The sequence below is a fragment of the Xenopus laevis genome, chromosome 8S (genome assembly GCF_017654675.1).
Source record: "Xenopus laevis strain J_2021 chromosome 8S, Xenopus_laevis_v10.1, whole genome shotgun sequence".
Taxonomy (NCBI): domain Eukaryota; kingdom Metazoa; phylum Chordata; class Amphibia; order Anura; family Pipidae; genus Xenopus; species Xenopus laevis.
Window position 1 is genome coordinate 80855077 of NC_054386.1, and position 22176 is coordinate 80877252.

General features: G+C 42.7%; 2 protein-coding genes across 4 annotated transcripts in view; one reads left to right on the forward strand and one right to left on the reverse strand.

The window, feature by feature from the left end:
* Positions 1-22176, forward strand: part of LOC108700221 (HAUS augmin-like complex subunit 3) — a 44037-nt gene that overhangs the window by 5916 nt on the left and 15945 nt on the right. The gene's annotated exons all lie outside the window — the stretch shown is intronic.
* On the reverse strand, positions 252-21059 carry psmb9.S (proteasome subunit beta 9 S homeolog). Of its 3 annotated transcripts, none has more exons than XM_041574067.1 (7): positions 21028-21059; positions 15234-15294; positions 9713-9780; positions 7847-7978; positions 4777-4906; positions 2496-2637; positions 252-436 (listed from the first exon to the last, which is right to left on the reverse strand). In XM_041574067.1, the coding sequence occupies exons 1-7, from the start codon at positions 21042-21044 to the stop codon at positions 309-311; spliced, it is 678 nt and encodes a 225-aa protein (XP_041430001.1). In that variant the 5' UTR covers positions 21045-21059; the 3' UTR covers positions 252-308.

Here is a 22176-nt window from a genome sequence, read left to right on the forward strand (position 1 = left end):
TCCTTATGGACCATGGTTATAAGGCCAGCATTTATGGTACCTTGCTAGCTTGATTGATTTTGGGATAGAAATTAGTCTGAATTAATGATTCTCAGAGGCTTTAAAAATGAGACTCTTGTAGTAATGCAAAAGTCACGTTTGAGGCTTTGTTATTCCTAATAGTCATATACCTTTTTCTTTATACTATTCAGACCATTACCGTTCAGTGTTCACCGTGATAGTTAGACAGCAGTCCATTTGACAGGTAGAAGTAGAGAGAAATGTTTATTGAATTAGTAGCAGTGATTAATTGATTCCTACACACAATGTTACAGATTATAAAAACGAGGGATGCTATCTCCAGATATGATGCTGTCCTTGGTTCCTTCCTTGGTCACGGTTACTAAGTATATTACTCCCCCACTTGAGCCATCTCTTTCCATTGCCAGGGACAGAGCTGAAATTAAGTAAGAAAACAAACATACCATGAACAAATATCTGATAAGAATATTTTTTTCTCTTGACCTTCAGAGGCTATCTAAACCAGTCCAAACCCAGATAATAAACCTCTGACTCATTCCCTATGGTATGGATTCACAGACATAGAGGAAAATTCTAAAACATTTTTGTCCCCAAAGCAAAAACATCCTGCCTGACTTCCCTTGCAATGTACCTGGGAACCAGCCATTCAAGTTTTGAGAAAGGAGTTTTGAAACTGAATCTGAGCCCTTGTAGATATTCGAACTACCATTGCAGGAATCTACCATGTGGTATAGGCAGAAGGGGCAATGTGGTTATCCTCAGGGTTGGATTGGACTGGGGGGACACCGGGAAAAAACCCGGTGGGCCTGACCCAGAACTGTTGCAACCTGCCTGCACGACGATCTCTCCCTGCCCCTACTGAAAAATCAAAGGTACGAGCTGTCTGGGTGAGGTGGAGGGCAGGTGGCTGCAAAAGCGAGGCCTTGAAGTTGGCGGGGGGTAGGGGCCCAAACCGGGTGCATGTGGGCCCCCACAGTGGGCCCGGAACCCCCCACCCCAGGCCGGCTGGTTATCCTTCTCTTGTGCTGGATACTGGGCTGCCATCAGAAATCGTAGGGCCCCATATGAAAAAAATTCCTGGGCCCCCTGGGCTGCGCCCACCACAAGCCCCACCTACAGGTCCACACCACACACTAAAAAAAAAAACATTGGTGGCTATGGTTCCCACATGTTAATAAAAAAATATTAGTGGTCAGGCCACCCCCCATTGAAAAAAACATTTGTGGCCAGGGCCCCCCATTAAAAAATATTGGTGGCTAGGACCCCACATGGGAAAAAAAATTGGTGGCCAGGCCCCCTGCTGTCAGTGAGCTGCCAACTACAGAAGGGAGGAGGGAACCACAGGTGGCTGCATCTTCTTCCAGTGACAGCATTTTCTTCCCTTATTGGTCATAGAATTTCATGTCCTGATAAAGCTGCATGGTAATTGGATGAGCTGGAGGAGAAGTTCAAACCTCAGCTATCCAATCCCTGAGCAGCTCAACCAGGACTTAAACTCAGTGACCAATAAGGGGAAGTAATGGACAGAAGATACCTCCCCTTGTGCTCCCGCCCTGCCTTCCTGAAGTCAGCAGCTCTCAGAAAGCAGGGAGGCCCGGCTAATCAAGAAAGTGCGGCGTGGCCGGGCCCCCCTTACCCTCGGGGCCCACTACAACTCTCCCCCCTGTCCCCCCTGATGGCTGCCTTGGCTGGATAATACAGTAACAGCAAACTTTCTCCTACACTCTGCAAGATGAAACCATAACCAGGGTTCATTTACATGGAACTAATTATTACAGTGCAGAGAAGAACAATGTTACCAGACTATGGAAAAAAGCAGGTACTCTTTAAGAAAAAACAAACTAGAAGGGTAGTATTGAGTACATTTATTGTGTCCCTGATTTATCATACAATCTGGTAACATTGCAATATAAACTATCAGATCGCTTTGCTCTTTATACTACAGGCAGAAATACTGAGTAAATGAAAATCCCAAATGGTTGCTATATGTTACTGTGTTTAATGTTGTTAAATCGACCAGTGCCGGGCCAAGCCGGATGGGCGCCCTAGGCAACCTGGCCGGCTACGTCGCCCCCTCCTCAAGCGTTTGTGTGCAGATGTGTGCACGCCGAGGATGCTAGGGTTGCTAACGCTCATGAAGACTCAATCGCCCGAGCACAAGAGTGCGTGCACGGAAGAGTGCAGGTCCGCACTGAAGAGGAAAAGCTGGTAGTTGTGGATGATGCTAGGGGAAGAGGCAGAAGAGATATGTGCCTGGCACCCCTTCACCTTTGCACCCTAGGCACGTGCCTCTTCTGCCTACCCCTAGTTCCGGCCCTGAAATCAGCCAATTAATTCAGCAATAATAAGTCATCTCTCCTTACTCCACTATTGCTGAACTCATTCACTGTTTAGATTAAACACATACATTTCTATTTCCTGCACAGTTGGTGAAAACATGACAAAGCAGCATATTATTTGTATTTTAATCTCACCTTGAACGGCAAATCTTTCACATTCTTCTCTAGACATCCCAGGCTTGAATTTAGAGTCCACAAAACCATAAATATATGAACTGCCGGACCCACCAATTGTGAATGGCTGTCGTATTATCATTCCCCCAAGAGTTCCATAAACCTGACAGAGAGACAAATGATCTTACAGACGGGACTGTTTATGCACTTAAATTAAACTGCACAACCCCTATAGCAAAATCTTCTCCCAGTTTGCCATGTGATCTGATAACCTTCAATGATTTCAAAGTTGGTATTTGATGTACCATTGAAACAAAATAAACAATCACAGACTTACTAACAGGCTGCTGACTGGTAAAAGCAACTGAAGCAAACAAATCAACACAAAAGCTTGCCAGAAACGGCTTTACTCTGCAGTTAGTTTAACTTCAGTTTGAGGTAGGTGGAGTTTTATTAGTGCAACAGAACAGACCATATAAATAGAACCCTTGGGACTCCAGTGGAGCTTGCCCTAGTGCAGAGCTGTCCAACTGGCAACCCCCATCCCCCCCCTTGTGTGCCCCCCTCTTGCCCGCTGTGATTCCTTACTTTGTCTAATCTTTATTTTACTTTATTTTAAAGAACTGAGATTAACTGGCCCCTGCATTGTTTACACCTCAAATTCAGACCACAAACACCTGCTTTGTTCACACCTGTAATCCCCTCTGCATTGTTTACACCCCTAAAGACGTGTACTTTTCACACCTCAGACTGAAACTGCCACATTGTTTACACCTCATACAATCTACTGGAGGAGCACCAGCATTGCAACATTGTATGTAGCACATTGTGAACTGTCCATCTTAGAGTCCTGATACGTTTCCTGTCTCCTGCTCTATTCTGCCTGCCCTATGCTCCCTGTGTGTGCCATACTCTGCCTTCCCTATGCTCCCTGTGTGTGCCATACTCTGCCTTCCCTATGCTCCCTGTGTGTGCCATACTCTGCCTGCCCTATGCTCCCTGTGTGTGCCATACTCAGCCTTCCCTATGCTCCCTGTGTGTGCCATACTCTGCCTGCTTTATGCTCCCTGGGTGTGCCATACTCTGCCTGCCCTATGTTCCTTGTGTGTGCCATGCTCTGCTTGCCCGACTAGGAGGGTTTGTTAGCGTTTGGAAGTTGTTGTTAGATGCCCCTAATGACAAGGTTTGACCCAGTGCACAGTCTGCCATATGTAAGCAGATTTTGAGCAAGAGTTCCAAACTGCTTACCTCTGTGGCAGTTGTGAGCAAATTGCCACTTTAGAGGCTTGTGTTTGAACCCTAGAGAAACTAAAGAAAGTTGCAACACTAAGGTTGACAATCTTGAGAGGAGTCTGAGCAGTACCTAGCAGGATCAAATAGTTTTGCAGAAGGACGATGAGGCAGTCGGCTGGGTGACAGAAAGAAAATCTAGTGTGGGCAAAAGGAAAAGGGAGGCTGCTCCAGGGTTTATGCATCACAACAGATTCACCAGATTGTGTGAAGAAGATGGGAGTGTGAATTCTGGATTTGTAGTTCTAGATGGGACTGATCTCTCTAACAGCCAGGAGACTAGTTTCTCTATTAGTGGTGGGGAGTAGAGCAGAGCCAGGCCTAAACAGATTGTGCTTGTAGGGGATTCAATTATTAGGAAAGTGGATGGAGTAATCTGTTGTCCGGATCGATACAACCAAACAGTGTTTTATACTATTTTTATACTGAATAATTCCTTTAAGGGATGTGATTTTTGTAGATAAGTTGTCCAATTCCGGGCAGTGTCAGTCTGTGGCCACTAAAGCAAATAAAGTTCTGTCTTGCATAAAAAGGGTCATAAACTCAAGAGATATAAACATAACTTTTGGAAGGAAGACTTAAATTATGAGGGTAGACTGTCAAGGTTGGTGTTGTTTTCTCTGGAAAAAAGACGCCTGCAGGACATGATTACACTTTAGATTAGAGGACATTATAGACAAATAGAAGGGGACCTTTTTACCCATAAAGTGGATCACCCTACCAGAGGCCACCCCTTTAGACTAGAAGAAAAGAACTTTCATTTGAAGCAACGTAGGGGGTTCTTCACAGTCAGGACAGTGAGGTTGTGGAATGCACTGCCGGGTGATGTTGTGATGGCTGATTCAGTTAATGCCTTTAAGAATGGCTTGGATGATTTCTTGGACAGACATAATATCCAACGCTATTGTGATACTAAAATCTACTGTTAGTGTAGATATGGGTATATATAAAATGACAACTTAATAAAGCTCAGTTGCCTGTAGCATTTCATTATAACATTGAGCTTACTCACCTGGCCTCCATGCTTCCTATCCCATCCTGCCACAATGAGATGTGCCATTATCTCCTCCTTGTACTTGTAGCTTATTCCTTTAATGAGATTGGCAGCAGCCAGAACTAAAGGAGGAGCCTCCATTTCTATACTGTGGGAGAAAGACACTTGATCACTGATGAATGAGGCATGAGGCCTCTGAAAGGTTTGGTTTTTGTACTGCACACCAATAAAAGATTGGAGGTACTTTGGGTACACCTCATCAAAATGTATGAGTGCATCTTCTTCTTTCTCCATTTTTGGTCAACTCTCCTATTCATATTCCAGTCTATTATTCAAATCAACACATGGTGGCTAGGGTAATCAAGGCCCTAGCAACCAGATTGATGAAATTGCAAAATGGAGAGCTGCTGAACAAACTCAAAAACCACAAATGAAATCCAATTGCAAATTGTCGCACTCTCTACATCATACTAAAAGTTAACTCAGAGGTGAGCAACCCCTTTAAAGAGAAAACATACCTACATTTTGACGTCTTTGTCTGGTGAGTTTATGTAGAAAAGGTGCATAAATATAACAGAACAAAAGGAAACCGGTAAAGTTTGTCTCTGTTATATAATGGACATGTTCCCCCCTAACATCCCCACTTGCATTGTGATCTGATGGATTCTGGGACTTGACTATCTGTGTTCCAGACAATATGTGCCACATCCACACTGCAAAGTAGAGAGAATCAATTACAGGTATAGGACCATTTTTCGGGAACCCATTATCCAGAAAGCTTCGAATTACGGAAAGATAATCTTCCATAGACTTCATTTTATCCAAATAATCCACATTTTAATATTTCATTTCCTTTTTCTCTGTAATAATAGAACATACTTGGATATGATTCATCTTTATTGGAGGCAAATCAGCCTATTGTTTTTTTTTAATGTTTACAGGAGAAGTAAAGTCATTTACCACTTGGGGGTGCCTTACATTTGAATGTATTGACTTACCTGAAACCTAGGGCCAGTGCTCCTATCAGCAGAAAAATGCACAGGCCCGGGGTTATACCAGCGAGCTCCACGGAGTGCTCCTCTTCCAGCTGTTTCTTTCTTCTTGCTACTGCTAGAACTAAAATGTTGGATTCTTCATTCTACTGCACATGCGTCTGGCCGGAAAATTTGAAGAAAGAAGAAGCCGGAAGAGGATCGCTCGGTGGTGCTCGCTGGTATCACCCAGGGCCGGTGCAGTTTTCTGCTGATAGGAGCATTGGCCCGGGGTTTCAGGTAAGTAAATACATTCACTTAGGGGTGCCTGACATTTGGCACCCCCAAGTAGTTAACGACTTTCCTTCTCCTTTAAATGATTTTCTAGTAGGCAAAGATTTACCCACTTCGAATAATCCATAGCAACCATTGTGTGTCTTCAAAGAGCTGTTGAGTAAATGCTACCTGCTGATTGGTTGCAATGGGTTACTAGATAAGAGTGTATATTAGAATACCCTAGTAATTAATCAGCAGGCAGCATATACTACCTGAATACCTGTTTGCAAGCCAACATTTTATTGGTTGCACTGGGTTACTGGACAAATTAGTCCCCCATGTGTAATAAAAGGCACTAAGTTTGACCAGGAGCAGTAACCCATAGCAACCAATAAGAGTCTTGCTTTTAAATAGGTGACCAGTATATTGTACCTGCTGATTGGTTGCTATGGATTACTGCTCCTGGGCAAATTTAGCACCTTTTATTACATGACTCCAGTGCCTTTTATTGAGTAAATGCTTAACAAAGGGAATGTTTGACAGCTAGAAAGTGATTATTAATGGGCAATTCAGCTTTTCCTGAGGCCAATTATGGTCTTAGAGCTCAGTATTTTTTAAAGACTTGTGAAAGCTGTCACTTCAGCCAGTTTTAGGATATGCATTTTATGGAAGCATAGCTCTCATCAGTCTTGAATTATTTTTTTTTTAAAAAATGTAAAAGCCCAAAATTATAGTTAGTATCTGCAGTGGCAGATTAATGAGATGTGAGACCTCTATGCTACACTTTCCACAGGCCCCCCTTCTAGGCTACTTCCACTGCCAAGGTTTAGAAATATACAACAATTAACATCCAAATTAGTAAAAAAATTTAGAATTTCTAAAAATTCCTTTGAAATATGATGCAGTGTCAAAACACATCAGCAAAACAACCACTAATCAAGAATAATTTCATTGGCTGCAGGCTCGCCAGAATTATTTTATTGGCTGGAGGCTGGGAGAATTATTTCACTGTGTTGCAGGCTGGTTACAGCTGCTGCTGGGTCTAGTCGTGTGCCCTACTAGCTGCCCCCTGTGCATGGCTGGTACTTGCTATTAGCTTGCTGGCTGGATTTTTTTTTAATATTGTCTTTAGAGAAAATATTTAACTTTGCTGCAGGCCTGCAGATACTGCTGGCCCTGTGCAGGGCCAGTGCTTCTTGCAGTGCCGGTGCTTCTTGCTGGATTTTTTAAAATGTCACTGTAGGCACATAGCTGCTGCTGAGCCTGATGCTGCCCTTCATACATGGCCGCTACTTGCTGCTTACTGGCTGAATTTTTTTTTTATCAAAAAAATCACTGCCCTGCAGGATTCAAGCACGCAGCTGCTGCTGGGCCCGGTGCTGCTCCCCATGCACAGTCAGTCAGTACTTTCTTTCTGGCTGGCTGGGAGACAATGGCTGGGAGACAATTTAGGCAAGAATTATGCAGGAGCTCCTAGGCTTATGCTTTAATCGACCCCTGACTATCTGTGACCTTTCTCAAGGCAATACGAATAGAAAAGTGTTACAGAAAAGATCACAGATAATGAATGAACCTAAACGTGGGGCTTTAAATATTTTATTCACTTTATTAAAAACCTAATGAATGCGAAATGCAATGCTTTCTTATTTTCTATCATTGATGTTTCATCAGCACCCAGGCATTTAATATTCAGTGTAGAGTGCTCTTTCCAGACTGATCTCAACCTAACTGGCCCAGACAATGAGTACAAAGCAAAATTAATGGGTTTTTTTCTTAGCATACAAACAAGGAAAGTTTGCTGCCCCAGGCAGTTATTCAGTTCAGTGATAAGTTTTCCTCACCTGTGCACCTCCATGTGATAATGAGCCATGTCAGCAACAGCCTGTGCATCTGCTGCGGAGCCTGACAGGGCGCAGTATATCCTCTGGTGAACTGGAGCAAGTTTGTTAAACACTCGATTTACCACAGCATCACTGTGTAGAGAGACAGCGGTCAAAAGAATAGCTAAACATGAGCAGGAACAGATAAATGAAGGTTTTATAAAAAGACATTGTATAAAACAGCTCATTTGTAAAACCCTACTTCATGTAAATAAACCATTTTCATAATATCATACTTTAATAGTATGTGAAATTGGGTAATCCTAAATAGAAAATTGCCATTTTAAAAAAATGAGGGCCGTCCCCTGGGATCCTAAGATTCACGGTGCACACAAACAAAGCAAACAAACCATACATGTTAGGTCACATGAGCCAATTAACAGACAGAGTTCTGTCTTTTGCTTCCACACTTCTTCCTGTTACAGTTACAGCTGCAGTATTTCTGGTCAGGTGATCTCTGAGGCAGCACACAGACCATCACAAAATGGTGGTGCAAGGCAAGAGATGTAAAAGGACAATATTTACTTAAATATACATACCAGTTTCGTAAGATTCTTTAATATGCCACTTAATTTGATATAAAATCTGTTGCTTAAGTATTCATTTTGGGGGTATATTTTTCCTTTAAAAACCAGAAACCATGATCAAGTTGCAGCACCCCCCCCCTTCAAAATCATACATGTAGGTATAGGCCCTCTGCTCAGTTACAGGTCAGTGAATATTATAATGCAGCACAACACACCAGCTGTACAGAGGAGAGAGAAAAAGCATCTATCTGAAAATATCCACAATGGTCAGGAGTCAGTAGACTGCAGCAGAAACACTGGGAATTGTAATTCAAAACAGTGAGAAGGTCACAGACGGAAGAGTACACTAGGATGAAGACTCCACTCATGCAAATACCCTTTTTAGTGGCACCCAGAAGGTATTCCCAAACTATACCTGGTAGGCGTAAAGCAGTGACGAGGGAAGTGTGATTTATAGTTTCACTTTATTGACTAGATTTTGTATTAAAATTGCTGTGATTTGTGTACACCTAGTATTTATTGTAGTAAGGTTTCTATTTATGCCAGTGGTCTTTTCCACCATTAATATTTTTTTCTTCCCTCCTATTTTACCGCATCTCAGTCTCTCAACCTCTACCATTCTCCCCATAAACTTAATGTAGCCTCCAGACCAGGGGTCCCCAACCTCTTTTACCCATGACCAACATTCAGATGTAAAAAGAGTTGGGGAGCAACACAAGCATGCAAAAATTCCTGGGGTGACAAATATTGTGATTGTATATTTGGTAGCTTAGCAACTAAAGCTTGCCTTCAAAACCTAAAATTCAAAAATAAGCACCAGCTCTGAGGCCACTGGGAGCAACATCCAAGAGGTTGGTGAGCAACACATTGTTTAGGAGCCACTGGTTGGGATCACTGCTCTCGACAATTCTATGCTAGTTGGACAGTTATCCCTATGTATCGACTGCCTGATACGGATTTTAGTAACTGGATTCCCCATATGCTTCTCTCCAAACAACTGAGCTCCCAGAAGTTGGTTTAGCCCAAACAGATCTTTGCTATTAGCCACCTGTAGCAGACAGTTCCAAAGGTTGTCTATAGTGGTGCTGGGAGTTTGACTTTGCCTCTCTGTGTGCACTACAAAGGGACATATAGCATGTTGTAAAAGCATCCTTTTCACATGGGCAATAATTAATAATATATGATTAATACATAAGAGAAAAGATGGTACAAGCAACTTATTGAACCACTTCAAATGGCTTTAGTATCACACATGCTTGTCCACTAAATAGGAATATTGACTAAAAAATATTAACCTTACCCTGCAGATACCCGAGAATCTGAGCCCAACACGACTCCTCCATCAAACTCCACAGCAATAATTGTAGTCTAAATAAAACACACATGTTTATAGAGTGATTCATGATGTAAATAGCAAATATTTTTCAATATTAGACAAAAAAACCCACAACTACAATGCTTTTGATAAATGTAAAGGCATGCACCTAGGATGTAAAAATATGCCAGCCACATAATGGGACTGCACTAGGCAAATCTATAATTGAAAAGGACCTTGTAGTCCTTGTAGATAATAAACAAATTGGAGAGGCTTCAAAAGCGAATTTTGCCATCCTCTGGATCATCAGTTAGGCAGGTTATAAGAGAAAATGAATACCGAGATTTTCTTTTCACTGGCCATAGCCACCTGGCAGCATAATAATTTGGAATAGTACCCTAGCAATAAAGTGGGAGGTCAGCTATTTGTAGGTACATTTGTATACATCAATGCACATCTAGAGATCTCCATCTCAATTCCTCTTGTGTCCCAACTTCCAGGATGAAGGCTGGCAAAACAATTGGCTCATTCATGTGTAGGTAAGAGACTACCTTGGGCAGGAGTTGTAATATTGGTCTAAGGACCACCAAATCTGGTTTAAAAATAGTATAACAAAATTTGGATGATAACGCTTGTAGCTCACATGCTCTTCTGATTGATGTCAGAGCTACTAACAGGACTGTCTTCAGAGTGGCATTCCATAGTGTGGTCTGTTCAAGAGGTCCAAAGGGACTAATCACAATAGCATTCACGACTAAAGGCAAGCCCCAGACAGGAGGCAGTGGCTGAAGTGGTGGAACAATCCTGATTGCTGCCTGAAAGAATCTGGAAACCAAGGGTTCTGCTATCCATCTTCTTCCCAGAATAGTGGATAATACCAATAATTGTACTCAGACCCTTCTCTAGGCCTGATTGGAGGAACCCAAGAATGTTTGGCACTGACGGGTTCCACAAATCTCCATATATTGTATTGTATTCGTCTTCCTTCACCGCAAAAAGATGTCAATCACAGCCTCAGAACAGCCTTGCTACTTTAGCCTTCCCCTTTCAACTTCCAAGACATCAGGTTCAACCTGGCAGTATTCGGATGCCCAAAAAAAACCCACATACAAAAGATCCTCCCTGTCTGGTATGTGTGTATCCTTCTCAACAATGGATACCAGAGACGATGTCCTGGGAGACTGGGAGTCTGTGAAAGGAAAAGGATTTTTATTTTATTTTATTTTATTTCCTCCAAAGCTTTGCCGAATAACATCCTGCCCTCAAATGGAAACTTGCATAATGCATTCATTGAGGCAGTGTCTGCAAACCAATGCTAAAGCCAAGGACCCCTATGAGCCACTACCGGTGAGGCCATAGATCTCAAAGACAGTCTGGTTAAATCACCGGCAGCCCCCAGGCAAAAGGTTGTTGCAAGTCTCAGATACCCCAGAGCTGCCAAATTATTTTCAATAGGCTCCCCTTCTCTGGTCCTCTGCTCCAAATGCTCTATCCACATCGACCGGGCCTTGACCACTGAAACTAATAATACTGCTGGTCTTCACGTGGCTCCTGTTATCAAATACAACTTTAATTCCATTTCCATCCTTCCCTCCTTTGGCTTTTTCAGAGTGGAAACATCGTCTTTGGTAGTATAGTCTTCCTGAACAGTCTAGCTACTGGAGCATCCACAGTAGAGATTGCTCCAAATTTCCTGAGACTCTGGAGGAAAGGAATAGAGTTTCTTCTTTTTAGCCTCCACTAGAACCTTTCTAGACTTTTTTGCCACCTCCTGAACATCTTGAACCTCCTTGTGACGTTTTCTCTGCCTGGCACAAAAACACACCTGTGTTTGTCTGGTCCTGCTCTTCAATGACTAAAGTATGTGTGGAACATACTTTATTTAAAAAAATTAACTTTCTTCCTCCTCATCCGAAGCAGAAGGTAGTGTCCTGCAGCTGGTCGGCCACTTCCGGTTTACAATGACAGCACTTCCTCTTTTACTCCTTTTTTTCTAATCAGGTCTACATCTGATGATGCACTTCCTGATTCTTGATGGTCAGTGGGTCGCGGGTTCGGATTGCAGATAAGGTACTTGCGGGTAGGGTCGGATAGCGGTTCCAAGTGGGTAAGAATGTGGGTTGCAGGTTGCGGGTCCCAAAAAATGGACCCACGCAGGACTCTAGCAGAAGGGTTTAAGTTAATAAGTTAAATTTGGCTAGAATGTGGGACTGCAGGCACCTGACTTTGAGAACCCTTTTGCCTCTTGAATTCCTAAAAAGCAACCTTAGGGCAGAGACAGACGAGAAGATTCGGGGAGATTAGTCGCCCGGCGACAAATCGCCTCTTCTTCGTGCGACTAATCTCCCTGAACTGCCTCCCCACCGGCTAGAATCTAAATCGCCGGTGGGATGTCACTCAGAGCGATTCATTTTCCGAAGTTGCCGGCTGGGAGGCAGAACGGGGAGATTAGTCGCCCGAAGAAGAGCCAATTTGTTTTTATTACAGACATAAAAAGCTGTATTTCAAATTAATCTTGAAATCCAATTTCTATTTTTTATTATAGAATTCATAGCTGTTGTAAACTCATTTAAAAATCTCAGTTGTCAATCAAATATTGTCTGCCCCTCCTCTATGCCTTAGGCATAGAGGCAGGGCAGGTTATTACTTTTACTTTCCATCCTAGATGTCACTGAACTCCCCATATTCCCCCTATTCTCTTCACCATTTAACTGTGTAGCCAGGGCATGGGGTCCCCCATTCTGGTGCACAAACAAGATTCTGAGATGGTGCAAGGCTTGTCTTAATAACCGTGTCCACAAAATGGCTCCTGCCTGCTTGCTAAAATTATGAATTCTCAGACAGTGGATAATACCAATAATTGTACTCAGACCCTTCTCTAGGCCTGATTGGAGGAACCCAAGAATGTTTGGCACTGACGGGTTCCACAAATCTCCATATATTGTATTGTATTCGTCTTCCTTCACCGCAAAAAGATGTCAATCACAGCCTCAGAACAGCCTTGCTACTTTAGCCTTCCCCTTTCAACTTCCAAGACATCAGGTTCAACCTGGCAGTATTCGGATGCCCAAAAAAAACCCACATACAAAAGATCCTCCCTGTCTGGTATGTGTGTATCCTTCTCAACAATGGATACCAGAGACGATGTCCTGGGAGACTGGGAGTCTGTGAAAGGAAAAGGATTTTTATTTTATTTTATTTCCTCCAAAGCTTTGCCGAATAACATCCTGCCCTCAAATGGAAACTTGCATAATGCATTCATTGAGGCAGTGTCTGCAAACCAATGCTAAAGCCAAGGACCCCTATGAGCCACTACCGGTGAGGCCATAGATCTCAAAGACAGTCTGGTTAAATCACCGGCAGCCCCCAGGCAAAAGGTTGTTGCAAGTCTCAGATACCCCAGAGCTGCCAAATTATTTTCAATAGGCTCCCCTTCTCTGGTCCTCTGCTCCAAATGCTCTATCCACATCGACAGGGCCTTGACCACTGAAACTAATAATACTGCTGGTCTTCACGTGGCTCCTGTTATCAAATACAACTTTAATTCCATTTCCATCCTTCCCTCCTTTGGCTTTTTCAGAGTGGAAACATCGTCTTTGGTAGTATAGTCTTCCTGAACAGTCTAGCTACTGGAGCATCCACAGTAGAGATTGCTCCAAATTTCCTGAGACTCTGGAGGAAAGGAATAGAGTTTCTTCTTTTTAGCCTCCACTAGAACCTTTCTAGACTTTTTTGCCACCTCCTGAACATCTTGAACCTCCTTGTGACGTTTTCTCTGCCTGGCACAAAAACACACCTGTGTTTGTCTGGTCCTGCTCTTCAATGACTAAAGTATGTGTGGAACATACTTTATTTAAAAAAATTAACTTTCTTCCTCCTCATCCGAAGCAGAAGGTAGTGTCCTGCAGCTGGTCGGCCACTTCCGGTTTACAATGACAGCACTTCCTCTTTTACTCCTTTTTTTCTAATCAGGTCTACATCTGATGATGTCACTTCCTGATTCTTGATGGTCAGTGGGTCGCGGGTTCGGATTGCAGATAAGGTACTTGCGGGTAGGGTCGGATAGCGGTTCCAAGTGGGTAAGAATGTGGGTTGCAGGTTACGGGTCCCAAAAAATGGACCAACGCAGGACTCTAGCAGAAGGGTTTAAGTTAATAAGTTAAATTTGGCTAGAATGTGGGACTGCAGGCACCTGACTTTGAGAACCCTTTTGCCTCTTGAATTCCTAAAAAGCAACCTTAGGGCAGAGACAGACGAGAAGATTCGGGGAGATTAGTCGCCCGGCGACAAATCGCCTCTTCTTCGTGCGACTAATCTCCCTGAACAGCCTCCCCACCGGCTAGAATCTAAATCGCCGGTGGGATGTCACTCAGAGCGATTCATTTTCCGAAGTTGCCGGCTGGGAGGCAGAACGGGGAGATTAGTCGCCCGAAGAAGAGCCAATTTGTTTTTATTACAGACATAAAAAGCTGTATTTCAAATTAATCTTGAAATCCAATTTCTATTTTTTATTATAGCATTCATAGCTGTTGTAAACTCATTTAAAAATCTCAGTTGTCAATCAAATATTGTCTGCCCCTCCTCTATGCCTTAGGCATAGAGGCAGGGCAGGCAATTACTTTTACTTTCCATCCTAGATGTCACTGAACTCCCCATATTCCCCCTGTTCTCTTCACCATTTAACTGTGTAGCCAGGGCATGGGGTCCCCCATTCTGGTGCACAAACAAGATTCTGAGATGGTGCAAGGCTTGTCTTAATAACCGTGTCCACAAAATGGCTCCTGCCTGCTTGCTATAATTATGAATTCTCAGACAGAAGGAAACAAGATTCAAATAATTTATACAGTGTAATTAAAGTTAATTTTGCTTGACTAACGTGATAAAATGGGATTTGGAAAAAAAAATTCGGATGAGGGGTCCCCTTTATCATCTTAAATGCCTAGAGTTGATCTTTATCTCCCCCATAACATGGGGTTAGTTGATTTCTACACGGTCACAGTTTGGAATCAGTCACAAGGGGTTTAATCTGTACACAGTGCATTACCTATAGCAAGTAGTCTGGTGTTTGTTTTGACTTTCTAACTTGTAGACCAATGAGAAGAATTGCCGATCGGTTGCAACTTTGCATCCTATTTATAAATGGGGTCTTGTCATCTCAATAAGCAGTAAGCCGATATTATATATGGCATGTTGCATTACATTATCAAAATAGCCCTTTGTGTTTTCCTGTTACTTTCTAGATTTTACATTTCTATAGCATTACTTGTATCACAGTGGTGCTCTGTCATCACCTATGCACATTGCACATGTATTTTTTATTTTATGCTTGATGCTTTCGTTCAGTCTATTAGTATATACCTATCCCACCAGATATTGTCTTCAATTGATTTCACCCTAATTTAGCATATTTTAATTGCATTCCTTGCTTTTCTTATTCACCCTCCTTCTCTCCCCACCTGAACTCAGTCCATGTACAGAATTAGTAATTCATTTTCATGACTCTTACCCCAGTGGAGACTTCACGAGCCGTATAGGGGTTCCTGGAAGCAGGCATTTTGTGATTCTCTCTGCATGCAAGCAAAAGTGAAAGTATATTTTATACAATGAGAGGGGGAGGAAGCTTCTAATGCAGCGTTAAACCGTCTGAGTGATTTCTGTGCCAGCAAGCCCTACCCCATTTGTAAATACTTCTACTGGAGTCGCTAATAAGGGTAATTCAGCAGGACAGAAGGTAGTAGCCTTCCATAATATTGGTGGTCTCGTACTGGGAGGGAGCTCCCAGTGTGAGCCGTCATATCAGTCAGAGCTAGGGTTGCCACTTTACCCCTTTAAAACTGAACACATATGGAATCCACAGCCTGCATGGCTAATTAGCAATTAATTTAGATGCATGCTGCAGACTGAACTGATTTATATGCAGCCATGCATCTAAATGACTTGCTAATAAGCTATGCAGGCTGTGAATTCCACATGTGTTCGGTTTTAAAGGGGTGACAACCCTACTCAGAGCGCATGAGCAAATGCGCTTCTGATTTCAGACACATGAGAAAGTCGCGGCACTTGCTCATTATGCATGTGCCCCAACATGGCTGCTAGTAATGGAAGCAACCTCCTGACACGTGTGGCCTGTAGCTGGCGGGGGGCAGTTTAAAAAAGAAAAAAAATACTGTTACCTTCAACTGGAGTAGGGGCTCTATTAGCCCTCACCTTTGGTTGGGGATAATATTTTGCCCTTTAACCTACTGCACTTGTGGTCTTAAATGACCACTTTAATATATAGCATATGCGCCATAGTGATATTATAACTGATATAAAAACAAGGGGCAGAGTTATCAAGGGTCGAATTTCAAAGTTAAAAATACTTCGAAATTGAAATAAATCGACTTGTCGAAGTTTTTTTCAGCGAATTTGGGTATCCTGCGGTCAAAGTAAAATCGTTCGAACGATGAAAGGATTCGAAGGATTTCAGCGATCGATCTAATGATTTTACTTCGACTTCCAAAAACATAGAAAAATGCTCTAGAAGGTCCCCATAAGCTAACATAGCACTTCGGCAGGTTTAATTTGGCGAAGTATTGAAGTCGAAGTTTTTTTAAAGAGACAGTACTTCGATTATCGAATGGTCGAATATTCGAACAATTTTATTACTTCGATGCGAAGTCAAAGTATCCTATTCGATGGTCCAAAAAATTACTTTGAATTTCAAATTTTTTTACATCGAAAACTCCCCCCGAATTCACTTCGACCCTTGATAAATCTGCCCCCAAATGTACTGTAACGGCTTTTCTTCATAATAATCGCAGAATATCAGCCGGACCAGGGAAATTCCATTTAATACGTCCAGTGACTCGTTTTGTAACCTACTGAGAAGATTTCTGCTTGGAAACAGATGATGCATCCTGGTTTCTGAAAAATAATTGGCTGCTTTTTCTTTGGTGTATAAATGAACCTATACTTTGTAAATGCAAGCGGCTGGGTTTTTACTGTTCTTGTTTTCTCTGATGACATTTTCGAAAGATCATGTAAATCAGTTTTTAGATTCTCTCTCTGTATGTACAGTTTCATTTTCAAACCTGATAATAGAGAATAAATATCCCTCATTTGCCAACCTTAACCCTTTAGTATCAGGGAAGTTTGTTTCATGAAACCTGCAATTATGTGAAATTCCACTTCTGTAGTGAAAAAATTCTCCTCGCTCTTGGAACGCAGCTCTGACTAGATTAGCAATAGCAATTCTGCTCTCTGCTCTAGCAATGTGGGGGTGGCATTTGAAAAGACAACTCAGAGCAGAGAGGAGCTCAGAAACGCCCTTGAATATTGTAAACAGAAGGATAATTTTCTTTCTGCCTATGTGTACTAGATTAGGGATGCCACCTCACCCCTTTAAAACGGGAAAACACATGGAATCCACAACCTGCATGGCTAATTAGCAATTCAATTAGATGCATGCTGCAGACTGAACTGATTCACGTGCAGCCATGCATCTAAATAAGAAATGTATTGTCACCTAGTAGAATAAAGAATAACACTAAACCTACGTGGCTGGAACACAAAGGTTGTTACTGAGGTGTATAACATGCAGATATATGAAAACTGGGGACACTTTTTCCTCATATACCACTAAAAAAACATAAAATTTACCAACTTATTAATGGCAATACACGCTATGTGGTGTATTTGATAACATGTGGTAAATCCAATATGTAGGACAGACCAGCAGGACCTTTAAAGAACGTGCACAGGAACATACTATGAATGAAGATACTACAGTGGCCAAACATTTTGTCAGATTGCGTCTCAGGAAATTTAGACTTTTTTTTTTTTGATACAAGGAATACAAAGGCTGGTACTTGACTCGGAGGAGATAAGGTTAAGATGCTGCTACACTTAGAAACAAAATGGATATTTATGTTAGCTACTAGTGACGGGACGAACTTGTTCCAAAACGGCGAAAAATTTGTGAAACACGAGTTTTGACGCCAGCGTCAATTCGCGGGTGTCGAAATCGATGCCGGTGACAACTCTTGATGCCAGCGGCAATTTGACGCTCGCCTATTTAATTCAATTGCATTAAAGTCAATGGGCGTGCTGTATAATGAATGCGTGCAAATTTTCTTGGCAACTTTGCGAATTTAACGAGGAAGTTTGCTGCAATTCGCGCAAGGCGAATAAATTCGCCCATCACTATTAGCTACTAGATTTCCCAAAGGATTAAATAATGAATATGATGTGTCTTGTTATTTCTTATCTGTTCGAAATCGTACATCCTTTCCTATCATAAGACTTTATTAATAAAGTTGGTTTTGTTTTGATCTGACTACAGGATTGAGGTGTACCAAGATGGCACCCAAGACCACATAATGGGGATGTGGTTCTAGCCCTAATACAAATGTATGTTCTTAATTGACTGTTTGTTGCTGATTCGTTAATTGGTAAAGTGGAAGTGCTATGGAATTGTTGTACTGATTGTGTTTTGAACTGTTTGCAGTTAGCCTATGACTAACTGTTTGCAACATGAAACGCGTAAGGCTATACACGTGACATAATAAATCATTTTACCTGTATCCACTGCCTGGTGGAAGATGTAGTTCATATTGAAATAATTCATTAGGAAGGAACTACACTGACGATTTCGGTGCGATCCGACGTGCTGCCTAAAACGCGTCACGTCGTATGCGACGGAAATAAGGTAAGTAATAGCATTGTCGGACGGTGTCGCATCGTTGACACACCTGTCATCCACCTTATTTCCGTTGCATCCGACGTGACGCTGTAATGGAAATGGAAGTCGGTACTCATATCCAAGATGGCGAAGGCGTCCAAGATGGCGACTCCCTGCCTCTCCACGTGGATCCTGCTGGTCGCAGTGCTATGACGCCAGCGTCTTCCCGTCTGCAGATTGGTCGCCGGCGTTGGAATGGACGCCGGCGTCCGAACGTGCGCAGGCGTCAGAACGCCAGTGTCGGGACGCCAGCGTCAGCGTCATGACGCCATTGCGCCCAAACTTTTGGCGCCAAAGCCTGGCCTATATAAAGCAATCTGGACATTGCAAACATTGCCCAAGTATAGGTTTAACTTTGTGTATTCCTGGGTGTGCTATTATTGATTCATTGATTCCTGTGTACCGACCTTGCCTGTTATTTCGTATTGACCCTTCTCTGTCTGGATTGAACTATTGCCTGGTCTTTCGACTACTCCCTTGCCTAAACCTACTGATACCGCGAACTCTGGTTTATCTACCTGCCTCCTCCTTGGTCCGCAACTCCAACTGTGCCTTCGGGCCCTTACAGACGCCTGCGTTTTTGCACAGCGTGTAGGATATCGCCAAAATCGTCTATATAGTTCCTCCCTTAGAGGTACTTGTGTCCAAAAACACCCCTTGTATCCCAGTACAGTTGTGCAAAGGATCAGGGATAGGCAGAAGAGGCATGAGCCTATGGCGCAATAGTGTGGGGGCGCTGGCACATACCTCTTCTGCCTGTGCTCCCCTTATTCAGGTCCTGCAGGATCACAATTGCTCCCCAGGTCCTCTGAGTCCTCCTACAAGTACTCCTACTGATGCTGTGGAACCCTGGAGCTACCACCAGCCGGAATATAGCGGCAATTCCCTTGAATTTTGAAATAAACATCTTTTATGTTAATATGAGTTACTGCACCTGGGCAATATTTTGTGCCTTTTATTGCCTAAAAGGGGATAATATCTGAAATGACACTGCAATTTTTAAACTAACCTTCATTAAACCCATTTACCATCACAGTGAGTGACCAAGCAGGAAATCGAAGCTTCATTTACACTGGACCAAAGTTTACTAAGCTGTAGGGCTTTGCACCCTCCTAAATGGGTTAAAAGCAGTAGTCTAGTCAGTTAGGTGGAAGTGTGGACAGGGCTGGACTGGGGGGTAGGGATGGGCGAATTTTTTTGCCTTGTTTCGCCTCAGAAATTACACCCATTGACTTGTATGTTGCACATCAAATTTTTTTGCCGCGCAACAATTTTTTTGACGCCCATAGACTTTAATAGGCGTCGGCGACATTTTGCCGGCAGTTAATTTTTTTCAAATTCGCCCATCCCTACTGGGGGGGGGAAGGGACCACCGGGACTCCTGTCCAGGGCCCCCCTCCGGACCCCCTACTGCGACGCCGCGCATTCGCAAAAGGAGCCGCGCAAATTGTTGTTTTTTTTAGGCCCAGGCCCGGTGAGTGTGGAGATGGTTGCTACTATGGATCAAGCAAACATCAGTAATTGCTATTGGGGGGGAGGATTGTGGATGTAGCAAAGTTACTTTCACTTTCTCTATTCAGTAAATGTAGTTGTGCTTCAAAAGCGGATTAGGCTCCTTGCCACCCCGGGTGCAAGCCGTACCCCCTGCCAGGGCAAAATATGCATATATCAAATAAAGCAGCAGCACTCCGGTATTGTTGAAAAAGCAAAAAACTTTACTCAAATGCTTTAGGCCTAAGGCATATGAGTAAACTTTTTCAATTTTCAACAATACCGGAGTGCTGCTGCTTTATTTGATATATTTTCACTTTCTCTATGAGAGGGTAAGGCAGAGACAGCCAAGAAAGGGTAAGACTAAGGGCAGAGACACACACGGATATTCAGGGAGATTTAGTCGCCCAGCGACAAATTGCCCCTTCTTTGGGTCTCCCCGAACTGCCTTCCTGTCGGCTAGAATCTAAATCGCTGGCGGGATAACACTCTGAGTGCTCCTGAAGTGCTCAGAGTGTCATCCCACCGGCTATTTACATTCTAGCCGGCGGGAAGGCAGTTCGGGGAGATTAGTCACCCAAAGAAGAGTCAATTTGTCACCGGGTGACTAAATCGGAGAAAAAAACTCGAATGTCAGGAAGGCTGTAAACAACTCCAAATTGATCCCAGGATGTCTTCCATTGGCTAAAACAGCAATTTGGCAGGTTTAAGGTGGCGAATAGTCAAATTCAAGTTCTTAAAGGGCCAGTGTATGATAAATCTCGAAAATCAAATTTGAATTTTTAAAAAAAACTTGAATTAAGTTTCAACAATTCCCTAGTCAAATTTTACAGTTTTGGCCATAAAAAAAACTCAAATTATAATTCAAAATTCGAATTTTCACTTCGACCTTTGAGAAATCTGCCCTTTAATGTACATTTCTACAATTTCTTTTGTAGAGTTGCTTTAGTTCTTCTTTAATAAATGCCTAGTCATCGCCTATATATGTTTATCTTTATTTTAGTGTTCGTCTCTTTCTCTCTTTTAGTATACCACATGGAAGAAGATGGCTGGGGGAAGATTGGACAGTTGTATGTGAGCAACTTACCGCACAAATATGAACATGTGACTCAGAGGAAGCAGTCGAAGTCTCAATTAACTTCCAGCCTTCTGCACAATTCCTTCTGTATTATATCTAAATTAAGAAAAAATGCAGCTTTTTTTGTAAACCAAATATTATCCATTCCACACAAAATGATTAGGAATAAAAATGGATTACTGTATTTAGATGTTGCTTCTGTCTTTACGGAGGACAACCTATTCTTTTAAAGAAGAATTCAATCCTAAACTTAAAAAAACCCTATCCCCCTACACTACAAAGACCCTCCTTTCCCCAGCCTAAGTGTTACCCCGGGCAAAAGCCCCTAACGTTTTACTTACCCCTCAGTGCAGATTCAGGCATCAGAGTTCACGGGCGACATCTTCTTCTCTACGGAAATCTTCGGAACGAGACCGGTATGTCGGCGCATACACAGTTGGAGCAATTTTCTGTTTCGCGAAAACTACGGATGCGTTGAAAATTGCTGAATCGCCGGTCTCATTCCGAAGATTACCAAAACAGATGAAGAGGCGCCTGTGAACAACGATGCCTGCATCTGCACCGAGGGGTCAGTAAAACGTTAGGGGCATATTGCCCGGGGTAACACTTAGGCTGGGGGGATGGAGAGAGGGGGTCCATGTAGGGTAGGGGGATAGGGTTTTTTTTAAGTTTAGGGTTGAATACTCCTTTAAGGAGTATGCAGTAGGGATGGGAGAATTTTTTCACCTTGTTTTAGACTCGTGCGTCAAAAAAAAAATAAAAAGCTGCACAACAAAAAAAATTTGTTGTGCGTCAAAATTGTTTTTGACGCCCATAGACTTTAATGGGCGTCGGCGACATTTCGTCGGCGGCAAATTCTTGACTTAACGGGTCAAATTCGCCCATCCCTAGTATGCAGTCTATAAACAGACCATTCGACTGGCAGGTGGATGTCTTTGCAACTTTCACAATGTAGCTCTAAGTGTTCTGCCTGTCTTTATATTTAGAACTATAGAACAAACAAACCAAAGAATCGCCTCTTCCTTGTGCTTCACTTCCTCTTCCTTCACTTGCATGCACTTTTCAGAAACTGCCTGCAGAGAAATTGGTGCATCAGAAATCCTTCCAGACAATGGGGAGATTATTCCCCATGAAACATTGACCATGGCAAAGTGCCAG

Coding starts and splice junctions, on each gene's coding strand:
- psmb9.S (XM_041574067.1), bottom strand. Junction 7,979..9,712: donor GATTCTCGGGTATCTGCAGG/GTAAGGTTAATA, acceptor CTCTCTACACAG/TGATGCTGTGGTAAATCGAG. Junction 4,907..7,846: donor TATCACATGGAGGTGCACAG/GTGAGGAAAACT, acceptor TTTCTCCCACAG/TATAGAAATGGAGGCTCCTC.